The 12,885-nt window shown below is 34.6% G+C and overlaps 1 protein-coding gene across 6 annotated transcripts in view; it reads right to left on the bottom strand.

Moving 5' to 3' along the window:
- Nucleotides 1-2,157: 2,157 nt before the first annotated feature.
- Nucleotides 2,158-12,885, bottom strand: part of ICE1 (interactor of little elongation complex ELL subunit 1) — a 41,897-nt gene continuing 31,169 nt past the window's right edge. For 5 of the 6 annotated variants that reach the window (XM_038127327.1, XM_038127328.1, XM_038127330.1 and 2 more), the window contains 6 exons: nucleotides 12,118-12,286; nucleotides 9,066-9,226; nucleotides 6,257-6,447; nucleotides 5,000-5,106; nucleotides 3,974-4,072; nucleotides 2,158-3,049 (listed from right to left, as the gene is read on the bottom strand). In XM_038127327.1, the coding sequence (XP_037983255.1) occupies nucleotides 2,868-3,049; nucleotides 3,974-4,072; nucleotides 5,000-5,106; nucleotides 6,257-6,447; nucleotides 9,066-9,226; nucleotides 12,118-12,286 (909 nt within the window). In that variant the 3' untranslated portion in view covers nucleotides 2,158-2,867. The remainder of the gene's footprint in view (nucleotides 3,050-3,973; nucleotides 4,073-4,999; nucleotides 5,107-6,256; nucleotides 6,448-9,065; nucleotides 9,227-12,117; nucleotides 12,287-12,885) is intronic. The other variant, XM_038127329.1, reaches the window with a different exon arrangement.

Raw genomic sequence — 12,885 nt, 5'->3', positions numbered from 1 at the left:
ATTGGAGTTTTAATATGTTTGGTACAGTAGTGGTGTAACACATAGCCTAGCCCAAAGATTCTACTTTTTATAGAAATAAAGTTAAATAAAAGGTAGGTATGTCAAAAATTTGTATTCCAGCATGGGATGACTGAGTAAACAATCAAATAATCTGCCAGTATAACATGTTAGGATTCAGACACTCTAAAAATAACTTTTAGCATGAAAGCAACTAAACAAGAAAAATAGTTAAATAAAATTTTTCCTTGAACAACTTATTTCAGCATCCTATTCATCTACACATAGCCAAAGTTACACTGCTCTCCAATATTTATGACAAGTTCCTTTTCCTGGAGTCAATACATATCAGGGATTTTTCAAATACCAAATAATACCGTTATGAACTCAGAAGCCTATAGTCAGAATTACCCTTATAAAGAAACTATTATACATGTTTACTGTCTCCGGTATTTGAGTCAGGAGAACTGCTAGAGCTGAGTATTTTAATCTGACATGAATTTTGACTGTTAGCATTTTGTCTAGCCTTAGATTGTTGACAATAATATCTTAGCAGTTAAGACAGTTTTTTCATGTTTTAGTTTAGGAATATGAGAAGGCATGGAGGAAGTGAAAACTTGAACATTTCCTGATACACATAGTTTTCGACAAGCCACATGCTCAATATTCGTGTGAGAATAAAAGAAAGCAAAAATCTGCAAATGATGATAGAAACCTGTAAAACCCTGTTTTAATAGCTATTTTGAACAAAATGGGACTTTAGTATTTGGAACAGATATTGAGATGGATAAAGCATTCCATATACTGAAAATCACTATCCTTTATGTATTATCAACATTTTATAGCTTTTAAAAATGGTAAATTTGACAGTGGGAGTTACAAGTGGTTTTTAATGAATGATGAGTGATTAGTATTTAAGAGAAGCAAACACATTCAGGGTAATAATTATTCTAATTTTACTCATTCCAATGCAGCTTGATTGGGCAGTAGAGAGGGACAGAGAATTAAAATCAGTTTTATGTTTCCAATACAAGACAAAAATTTTTCTTACAGTCACATAAGCAGAATAGTTTTCATGAAAATGGTTTGAGGGTAGGTTGAATTTTTTTTAAAATTTGGTTCCAAATTAGTATAGCTTTAGATATTTTTTTGTCTTGGACAATTCTGGTATTTCTCCTGTGAATCTCACATAATTCAAATGCCAGTGTTTTATACAAATTCTAAAGGAAATAGGTTTTTCTATATGCTGTGAAAATTTTTGGGTTGCAATATTTTTGCACTGAAGCATCTGTGATTCTCTACTCACTTTGTTTCTTACTTTGTTTATTTGTTCTGTTTCCCATTTCCTTTAGTTTTCAGACTTGTGAGCCATACTTTCTTTTATTGTCAACCTGTGCTTTCTTTTGACTTCTGCCACTTCAGATATTTTGTGCTCATTTTAGTGCAACAAGGGTAAATGAAGGCTACACATAAAATCCCCAAAGGCTTCACAATCACCAAAATGTCCACAATCACCAAAATGTCCAGAGTCCCAGACATCATACAGGTTCAACCAGAGGCAAATTAATTTATATGAATCCCTACTGCAAGCCTTCATGATAGATATCTGTAGCAATGCCTATTGCACACAGGTATCGCCAATACTACTAGATTATTTTTCATTGACTGAATTGTCTGTGGTAAGATCACTGAGGTCAATTTGATGTCCAGAGTGCAAGCAGCTATAGCTGCAACTGAACTCAATGGCCACTTTACACAGTTTCACCACAGAGGAAAGAAACTCACAGAGGGCTAGGAGACTGCACTGGTAGACATACTTAGAAGAGGCACAAAAATCACAACTGTATATCAGCTCCACAAAACTCTGTCAGAAGCTAGGTCCCATTACAATAAGAATCTGCATTAGCAAAGCTCACCCCTTCACATGGGCACAACCACAGAGTGAAAATACAAATTTTCAATAGTTTTTTAAAGCTACTTCCCAAGCCTCCAAAGCATACCCGAAACTTCTGGAGAGATGTCCAGAACTGAAATGTTATGGACAATTCATTCAGTGAAATTACCTTAACAGGTAATTTCCTGCTGCCCCCCAAAACAGTATCTATATAAGCTAGAAACACAGTTAACTCTGAGTTATTTAAAAGGTCAACAAACTATTTGTCTCTTTTATGATATATTTATTAAAATCAGAGTGTAGTGAAGCTATCATTAGAAACAAGAACTTTTTTTGAACCAACTCTCTATTTACATACACAAAATTCTCCAAGTGGAACAATATCAAATGTGAGACACATATGAATACACCATATATACAAGTTTAGAGATTTAGTATCTGTTACTCCATACATAATGGCTACACAAAAAGTCAATTCCTACCTGTTTTCCAAAAGTATTTTAAATTAAGTTTATAAGACAACCCAAGCAAAACAAAGCAGAATCTGGGGAATATTCTGCTATCTGAATAGTTACTTTATAAAAATAGTACAAAATAATTGAGCCAGGTTTTCAAGTCACGCTGAGTATTCTGTTAAGAGTCCATACTCCAAACTGATGTAGGTAGAAAAACAAAAACTGTTACTGATATTTATTGTCATCAAACCAGAAATATATCAGGAGTTCAAGATGCACTCGTTTTCAGATCACTAATCAGCTACTAGGAAAAGCAAGTATTTTTGTTTATTTTTTAAAACCTCTTCCTTCAAACAGAAAAGCCAAATAAAATACTTGACCTTACTTTGCATGATCAGACATTCTGATTTAAAGTATGAAATACAAGAAGACACACCACTTTGTATGGATTTTAACTGGAACCAACTACTGCTTAATTGGTAAGGCACTTCTTCCTTTAGATCAGTCCACTTCTCTACATTTTAGTTTAGCTCCATTTCACACAGAGAGGTGATTTCAGCTATGCCATTTGTGATAGCAGAAGGGATGTTGTTAGGAACTTTTGCTCTCCAAGCATGGATGGCCTCAACAATACCTTCTGGATTGCTTGAACCCAAGTCACATAGTGAATATATGGCTGCCAGCTGCACGCCCCAAGGAATAGCTGCAAAAAGTTAACAAAAATCAGCTTATAGAAACTTTTTGATAAGCAAGAATGTTTTAGGGAATCTTGAATCTATAGAAACTATTATCCAACAACTGAAAATAAAACACATCAACAGTTCTGATGTCTAACACCATAATGTAGAAAGATGACAACCTGCACACAAATTCCGTAACATCTCATTTTATACTAACGCTTTCCAGTTTTCTCAATTCAGCAACTTTTTAGTACTCAAAGGGGGTACAGGAGTTGAGAATCTAGTGACTTTAGTTAAGAGTAATCAGACTTAAGAAAGCAGTCAGGTTTACACTGAGTCTGAAACACGGACATACACTGTACACCATACACTACCAAGTTAGAACTTGAGATTGCAAGGAAGAGAAGTTATACAGGTACTTCAAAACAGGTCCCAAACATTAACAAATGTTTCACTGCAAAATGTACTTAACATCCAGAGTAATTTAACAATGTGGATTTCTGCTGCTCTAACTACTGTGTTTCATTTCATCAGTACCTTGAACTGTCTTTCTCCCACTACAACAATTTTATTAGTAAGCTTCAGCATAAATTGCTTAGGTAAAAAATTTGCTATTGCTGCTCAAGTTACAATCACCCTTCAAGTGATCTTAACTTGATCACCCTTTAAGTGATCTCTAATGCAGCTGACAGGCTCTAACATGAAGCAGGTCAATTCCAAGGTGTCTGAAATCATCTCACAATTTTTCTCTGTCTCAAACAGAAGGTAATACTGTTAATAGCTCATTAACTTTGTAACAGAAAGGGACTCAAAATGTTTGACCTGTTATACACTAATGAAAACTGCAAGAGCAGGCTGTTTTGCCATGTGTGCCTTAATTTATATTCTGGCATTGCAAAACTTCACATTGTGGATGTTACTCTCAAGTTCCTTTAAAAGAACATTACCTTCCTCTTTTGCATGCTGTACAAACAGTCCAATTACTGAACTAATATTCTTCACTGCAGCAAGATAGCCTTCCTTCAAACCTATTTGTCCTAATCGACCTGAAAGAAAAAAACGAGTTACTATGTTACTGACTATTTAGACAGTCAACTTACCAGCTTTTATACTTCCCAACTGTCTGTTGAAGTATCAACAGAAAATGAAAATTTTAACTACAAAAAATTATTGTTACCATGTTGTCTTGGGAACAACAGTTGTCTTTTATTCCTTGTGTAACTAAAGACCCCAAGGCTTTTTCATCAGATTGATTCAACCTCCTATAGGTTTACAATTTTTAAGTGTAAAACTCAGAAAGAATGCAATTTTTTTAAAAATAAAGTATGTCATATAGCTTACACACTGAAAATATTTTATTGAAACTCAAACTATATTTACATCAAATGCCACCTATGCCACCTAGATCCCAAATAAATTAATCTAACTTAAATTTATTATGGTATTAAGTTGCATAAAAAACCACATTTTATACATTTTGCTGGAAACTATATGGCATGAAGCTGTGTCATGGGAGGTTCAGGTTAGCTATTAGAAAAATGTTCTTCACTCAGAGGTTGGTTAGGCACTGGAACAGGCTCCTCAGGGAACTGGTCACAGCACCAATCCTGTCTGATTTCAAGACGCATTAGGCACATGGTGTGATTCCTGGGGCTGGCCTGTGCAGGGTAGGAGTTGGACTTCAATGATCCTAGTGGGTCCCTTCCAACTCAGAACTCCTATGATTCTATATATGGCTACAGATGATTTCATTTTAAATACATAAAACATGTTGGTATTTGTTATCCTGAATTAATATGACATCTCTGAAAACTTAAGTATCTTCTTTCCACAGGCTAATAAACAGAAAATACCTGCATAAAGATCCAATAAAATTCATTAATACTTCAACCCCCTTTCCAGACAGGCCTGACAATTTCATAAAGACATACTTTTACAAAATAGTAGTGCAAGCAAGAATTTAGATTACTTACCAATTAGCCTGAGTGTCAATGCTATAACACTATCACGAATTGACTGAGCAGTTTCATGCCCCTTTCTCTTCTTTATCCAGTTATCCATAGAAGGCCAAAGCACTTTGCTGTGAAAAAAAAATTAATCTGAAAATCTCATACTCCATGAAGGGGTGGTTATAGTATTCATACAATGAAGGCAAATTACTCTTGTTTATTACTAACTTTACGTAGTCTGAATTGACAAATGTATATGAAATCATGTTGCTTTCAAATGTCATGCTGATATGTTCTGTAAGTTTCTTATATGACTAAAAATTCAGTTTGTATGTTACAAGTAGGATGTGATGCTTGTTTTTAAACCTAAAATGACCCAAAGTAAGATTTTTTAATCCTTAAAATTATGCTAATAGACCTAGTTACCTATTACTAGCACAACTCAGAGACAATCACCTTGGTATGGCTTTAATTAAGACTACATACGTTTCACTGAAGCTAATTTGTATTAATTTAAAAACTATTTCAACAAAAAAACCTTCTTTACTATCTGAAGGTATGGAATTAATATACAAGACGATGATTATAACTATCACTTATTATGTTATGTCACAGATAAACAAATGTCTCCTAAGTCATGTAACCTCTATATAGAAAATCAAGGCTGTCAGATCAGTGTTGCTGTCAAAATGGAGTCTTTCAAACAAGGTTAAGTATGGTATCAGTCCATATCCTGTATTTTAGGTTCAAAGAAAATTTAAGACATTGACTCTAAGTATTATTTTAGAATCAAAATCAGACTGAAATCAAGATAATATATTAATGAGTATGAATATATTTCACTTTCAGCAGGAAAGCAGTGTTATTTTCATATCAGAAATTCCACCCACATTTTCTACTGCAGGGGAAGGGGAATTCAACAATAATTTCAGAAGAAGACAATCACTTTGCTTCACTGACAGACAATCTCAAAATCTTATACAGCTATTTTGAAAGCAGTTCTTTATTAGAATAGCTCTAACAGGGTTCAATTCTTGGGACAATACCATAAAATACTGTATTTCCTCATTGATCATTCCCCCATCTTAAAATAATGCACACATACACAGTAATCTAGGTCTCATCAGGCTGAAACATTCTCGTTTCTAAATACCTATGCAATGCTTTATTATGTTAAAAACTAAGTCATAATGAATCTGGGAAACAAAAAAACACCACCAAAACAAACCACAAGAAAAGAAACACAAAGAAAAACATTGAAAGACGTGATCTCCACAATACCTTATAACATTATCATGTGTCCAATCCCACTTCATATGAGAGCAGAGTAGATCAAGAGCAAATATATACTGCCAAGCATCTTCACTGAGATCTTCTCCATACTGCTCACTCAGGTGAAATTCTACTTTTGTACATGACTGCATTTCAAAAAGCAGGTTTGAGACCATAATACCAGCATCTAAAGATGAACTCTGGAATTTTAGAAGGTAATTATCTTAATGCATAAAAAGTTACCAGCCCAGAACCAAACTCTTTACAAATATTTGATACTGACTGTGTACAGCATCTTACACCATATATCCAACTTTTGGGTTGAATTAACACAAACAAATAGAGTACATAAACCAAAACCTTCAAGTACTAGGTATTTTTCCTGATGCTTTTACTAAAAGGAGAGTTTGGGAAAAAAATACCCAAACAAGAAAAAACACAGACCTCACACCCACTCTCTCATCTTCTCCCACAATTTGGGTTTTTTTTTTCTCTCAATGCAGCATTAAGGTAAGAAGCATGTTTTTCCAGTGTGGAAAGATTAGTCTAATATAGTCTAATATAAATAATTTTCTAAAATTGTTACTCTTTATTCTTCATTAGGGGCAAATTTGCAAGCAAATACATTCAATAGCTGAGGTAAACAAATATGCCATGTGAAACCATTCTGCTAATTAAACAGCTAAGGCAAGAAAGGAAATTTAAAAACAAAAATTTTTTGAATATCTGACGTATAAAAAAAGTCTAGGCTTATCACATAAACAGAATGGGTGCTTGGCAGATCTCCTCAGTACAAAACCTCATATAATTGGCAAGTTCTGCCATGGTGCAAGTGACTAAAATGACATGCTTTGACCAAGAAATAAATACCCATCCCAAGTGAACTTTAATTTCAGAAGTAGAACAATCTTCTCCTAAAATTATATGTATAACAGACTGTTAATCACAATCTACTCGAAACTTTTATCTGTATTTCTACCCAAATAAAACAGAGCTTACAGACAGGATGATGTCATCTCCTATCTTCAATATAGAAAATTCTGAGGTATTTCTACCCAGCTGCAGCAGCTCTCATATGTCAGAGATCCATTAATAAAGTAGGTAGTGTGAGTGCAAAGAATTGATATTTCCAGGAACATTTACTAGGACATTCTTATGTGCATCTCTACTGGCATGATACTAAAAGCTGTAACCTAATAGAATGGAGAATACAAATTCTTTGCTAAACAGGGACTGCAGTACAGCGTAACTGAATACCAGAGCTTAATGCTACATCACAGCTCTGATATAATAGTAAAAAAACCAGATACAAATCCATGCCAAATTAACTCACTCCTGCACTAAAACAGGAGGTTTAGGGGGCTGTAATTTCAGTGATACCAAATTAAATTCAGGACTGGCTTCAGAGATTAAAGAAAAAAAATAACACCTAAAGGCTATGATGACAGCAGCAAGACTACTACATTCCTCAAGGCAGTTGTAGAGCAGCATGTTAGGATAGGGAATACATGAGCTATTGTCACGGTTTAGGAGTGGTATTCTCCAAATTAGTGCTCCCACTGAAACCAAGCACTGCTAGCTTCCTCCCTCCTCTCCCTTCCTCTTCTCTGTGGCAGGATGGAGAGGAGAATTGGAGGCACAAAATACAAAGATCACAGGTTGAGAGAAGAACAATTTACTGGAAACAGCAATGAGGTAAGAAAACAAATAGTAATAACCATACATACTAATGATGGAGAGTACAAAAGAGAGACCAACAATTCACATGGAAACAACAATACACAACTTCTCCCTCCACCACACTATGCTGGCCTGGAAGGGACTCATTCTTCCTGGAAGAGACTCCCTTCCCCACATCCCTAGTAATGATGTGAGGTGGTACAGAATTAACCTCCAGGTCCCAGCCATGCCCCCTTTTGACAACTGCAAAAATTAACCCTGTTCTGGTCATAACTAGGACAGCTATGAATCAATATGATTTTGTTCACTTGATATATACAAAATTATTTTGTTTCCAGGAAGCAACCCTGGCAATAATATGGAGTTTTGAAATATATGAGGCCCCAGCCTTCAAACAGACACACAAGCCTGTTACACAAACTCCTTCAGAAGCAAAGCACCTCTGGCTTTCCATTTGCATGATATAAAATTACTTCAAATTATTTCAATTTTTCCTCCTTGCAACATTCTTTTCAGGACAGTAATATGTGCCTGCTGAAAACTGATAGAAATTAAATGATTTGCCGAACAGCTCAAAGACTTGAAGTCAGCTCTCACTGATCATCCTTCTCCTGGTATCACTGGTTTTGTATTAATCACACCAACTGCTTAAGTTTTTTGGGTTTTTTTTTTTTGTGATAAACAAGTATTTACAGTCTACCTTGCAAAAAGATCATGAGTAAAAAGAGACAGGCTCATCTTGAAATTAACTGTAGTAACATATTACCTGTTACACAGAGAATTACAACAGACAAAACATATTTTAAAAAGCAACAATATAAAGCAAAAGAAAAAATCATCTCAAAGAACAGTTCCACAGATGGAAAGAATTCCCCAGTCCAACAATGCTCCAGTTAAAAGTTTAAAAACAACCTTTACTTTTAATGTTCGGTAGATGGGAAAACAAGAAAAGTATTGTATTCTAGTAGGGTCTAGACAACTAGGGGAAAATGCCCGAAATGGCATTAGTTGTGCAACTGTACAGCCTCCATGGGATATTCACACCCTTCATTTGAAAAGAAAGTTGCTTGATTTGATTCAGCCAGCAAAGCGACCAATGCAGACAAAAACTGATACTGACAATGATATCAGACATTACCTGTTCACAGTTGAGATAAGCACTTAAACAGGCCAGCATCTCATTGCTTGCACTCTGCCTGACAACTAATTGCATAGCTTTGTTAATTGCACCTTGGAAGACAAATATGTCAGACCATACATTTGTGATAAATAAAATCAATTTTTCTGAGTCTGGATAGTCTAAGGAAAAAAAAGAAACAATTAAGTAAATTTTTAACATTTTAAAACACAAAAATGAATTTATTAATGCATTAAAAGCTAGTACATTCAGCAAGGTAACTAGGAAAAAAGGCACAGAAGTCACATCACAACTGAAGCCTAAGGAAAGAGTTATACTAGCACAACTCAGTCCTGAGACTAAATAAGAAAAGATCCAATAAAAAAACCAAACAAGAAACACCAGCAGAACCCCAACAAACCTTAAGCCACCTTCCCCATTGTAATTTCACTCCCTCTCCCTTCATCTTTCTTACTGCACTTTAGTTCACTAAGGAGAGTGGTCTTAGAGCATTGAAACTGGATTCTTTTAGGATTAAATTAGACTGGAAGATGCACTCCAACAACCCACGTAATACATTCCAGTCACAAATAAGCACTCCGATCACTGGGCCAAACTAGAATTAGTCCAAAGGAAAAAAAGTAATCTAAAGTACTTGCTAATACCTTGCATCCATACACCTGTGAAATTATATATGATTATATATATGGATATGTATATATAAAGCTTGCAAAGAACTGTCACACAGTTCAAATCTGATATTCCTCAGCTGTTTTCCCAGACTTTGTCATAGAAACTACATATTATGCAAGTTGTATGTGAGCATATATGAATGTTGCATGCTACTATTTATACTTCCATAGATTTAAAAATTTGTGCTACTCCATATAATTGAAGAATCCTCATCCAATAAAATAATTCAGAGCAAGTATCTGACAACTATCAGTTAGATAGGACAGTTCCGGGCCATCAATGGGAAGCCAAAAGACCCTTCTGAATACCAAAGCTGAGAGCTCCAAGGCAAAATACTAAGATAAAACATGAGTGTGTAGACTGTAAGCAATAACAAATACACTGGGATAAGTAAAAAAGTATATACTGCTTTCATGCATGAAATGCTATACTGCAATGCATATGCCTGAAACGCTATACAAAAAACAATGAAATCTAAAAAGCTGAATGTACCTTCCCTCTTCACATCAGCATAACTTCTGCATTTTTGAAAGAACTTAAGTACTAGAAAACACATCAAAATACATCAAATCAAGAAGCTTTAAAGAACATAAAGGATATACACTTCAATGAGGTGTGTGGATGGACCTTCTACTCTGAAGCTGCTCATCATGTGAAGAATTCACTTTTTTCTCTCAGAACTGTTTTCTATCAGGACTGCTGGTGAACTAGAATTACTGACAACTAGAACTGCTGCGTAGGAATTTGAAACACTTATAAAATTCACTCAATAATGAGTAAGAGTTCAAGGGGCATAAAAAAAAAAGAAAAGTAAAAAAAAAAGGGGAGAGGTACAAGGAAAATTAACAGAAAGGTAACATTTTATTTATAGTCACTGAAGGCAAAATACTTGAAAGGAGAACAGAACAAAAATGATGGACAAGTCATCAAGACAACAAATTATGTTGGTCTAAAGAAGCAATACTGACTGTTTATAGTGAATTTGGTAATTGTGTAGCTTCTGTTGCCATAATTCTGATGGGAATACGTGAAACTACATGAAAGAGAAAACCCAAAAATAAATACATGGTAATCAATAAAACCAAAAAAATGTTAAAATGCCTAAATAGCACTTGTGTTTACAGCTGTTCTCACTCAAAAATAACTATAAAACCACAGAACAATGACAATAGAAACTTATGCAATTCAATGTATAAAAGAGAAAATCATCCAATAAAAGTCCGCATTTAGCTATTTAAGTTTGGATCTTAGAAAGGAAAAAGAAAGGAAAAAAGGGGAAATATTTAATATTTGCAAAAGCCCACTAAAAGAAAAAGCAGTAAGATACTGCAAAACATAAAGCTTAATTATTATTTCAGACAGAGAAAATATATATCTGACAAGTAATAGTTTCTAACATGGTGCAGTATTAAAACAATTAACATGAAAGAAGTAAAAGTAGAATTATAACAGACTGAAGGATAGAAAAACAGAGGGGAAAACAGGAATTTGAAAAAGAACTCAAAACAAAAATATTTCACCCCCTCAAAAAATGGTAATTAGAACAAAATGAAATCACGAACCTTTTTAAGATTAAAACAAAAAAAAGACAGGAATGTTATATGAAAGATATCAAGTAATTGAAACAATCTCAAGCTTTAGCACTTGGCTTGTCAGTGCTCTTGAATTTTATTTTAATGTGAAACACAGATACCAGTATACTATCTTCAAACTTAGTGAGTTTTAATCTTCCAAAACTAAGATTCTTAACTTAGCACTTAACAAAAAGGTGTCACCTTTGTTCCTGTGACCAAAAGGCAGGGGAGTAAAGGAAGGGAAAGAAAATGGAAAAAAACTTCTCAACAAAGCAAGAATTTTGATAACAGCAAGCAACAAGATTTTAAGGAGGACATATTATAAAAATATCCTGGTTTTGGTCAAGGTATTGTCCAGCTCCTGACACTGTGTTAAATACCTGGTTTTAAATCACACTTACTTTATGAATCAATACATACTCAATTAAAATAAGAAAATACTAACAGGCTAAAAGGACGAAATTCACAGAAATCACATTATCATTTTGGAGATGGTGGGGAAATGAAAGGACATTTTTCAGAGTGTCCTAAATGAAATATTTCCTTGGAAAAATAAGTATACTACTAAGAGCCCAGGTCACCACAAAACTACAGTACAGATGTAGTGGAACTATGAGAAGGGGAATTTCTTCTAGAACAGTCTATATTTCTGCATTACAGAAAAAAGTTCTGGAAAACAAGCCTTGAAGAGGAGAACAACCCTTGAAGAGGATTTATGTTTATTTTTAAAAACATAATCATTCTGACACACTACAGCAAAGACACACAGCACATTTAAGATATAAGGCCACTAAGCCATACTATACCTTCTTTAAGTAGACTATAGCAGAAAAGGCGGGCTCTTTCCAAATCTCCCAACTGTCGACAAATTCCTGCATAGATTCGACACAGAGCCTGAATGAAATTGTAATTTGGAGCATTCTTCTGAGCCTTCAGCTTATTGAGAATAACATGCAGCAAGGACTCTGCTAAATGCTGTAAGACACAAAATATGTTGTTAGACTGTTACATACTGAAGAATACTTGACAACATTGTAGTCGTGTAGTAAGTAAAAAGAACTACGATCTTATATGCAAGAATACTGTTTGTATATATATAAAAATGCAGGAAAGTAAATCAGAGGCAACCAGTGAAAGAAAAAAGAGGGAGGAGCAGGCAACTTCCCAGAATAAACATGTGATAAACAAACGAAGAACAGGGTTACTATTGTTTTAATATAAATTGTTTAGTTATGTGATTAACAACAATCTTCCCCAAAGAACAAGGGGAATAATGACAACTAGAAGGAATGAGGAGAGGAATAAGGACAGGCAGAATAACCCAAATAACCTAATCAGAGCAAATGTAAGCACCCTGACTTAGCTACTTCCAAAGATGCCACAAAAGGACAAACAGCCCATTGTTCAGGTGAGAGATTTACTAGGTAAGTTAACAGCAGTCTTTCTCCAGATCACTGTACACACTGCAGGAGATATGTAGTTATGATATTTTATGAAAATCCCTTTGCTAGGATTTTCTTCTCCTGAGAAGCTGAGGGCCTCAGCTTCAAGTGTAAACAATTTGTTATCTGTTA

The sequence above is a fragment of the Motacilla alba genome, chromosome 2 (genome assembly GCF_015832195.1).
Source record: "Motacilla alba alba isolate MOTALB_02 chromosome 2, Motacilla_alba_V1.0_pri, whole genome shotgun sequence".
NCBI classification, from domain to species: Eukaryota; Metazoa; Chordata; class Aves; order Passeriformes; family Motacillidae; genus Motacilla; species Motacilla alba.
Note: the sequence above shows the minus strand (reverse complement) of the source record. Positions and strands in the feature narration are given on the sequence as shown.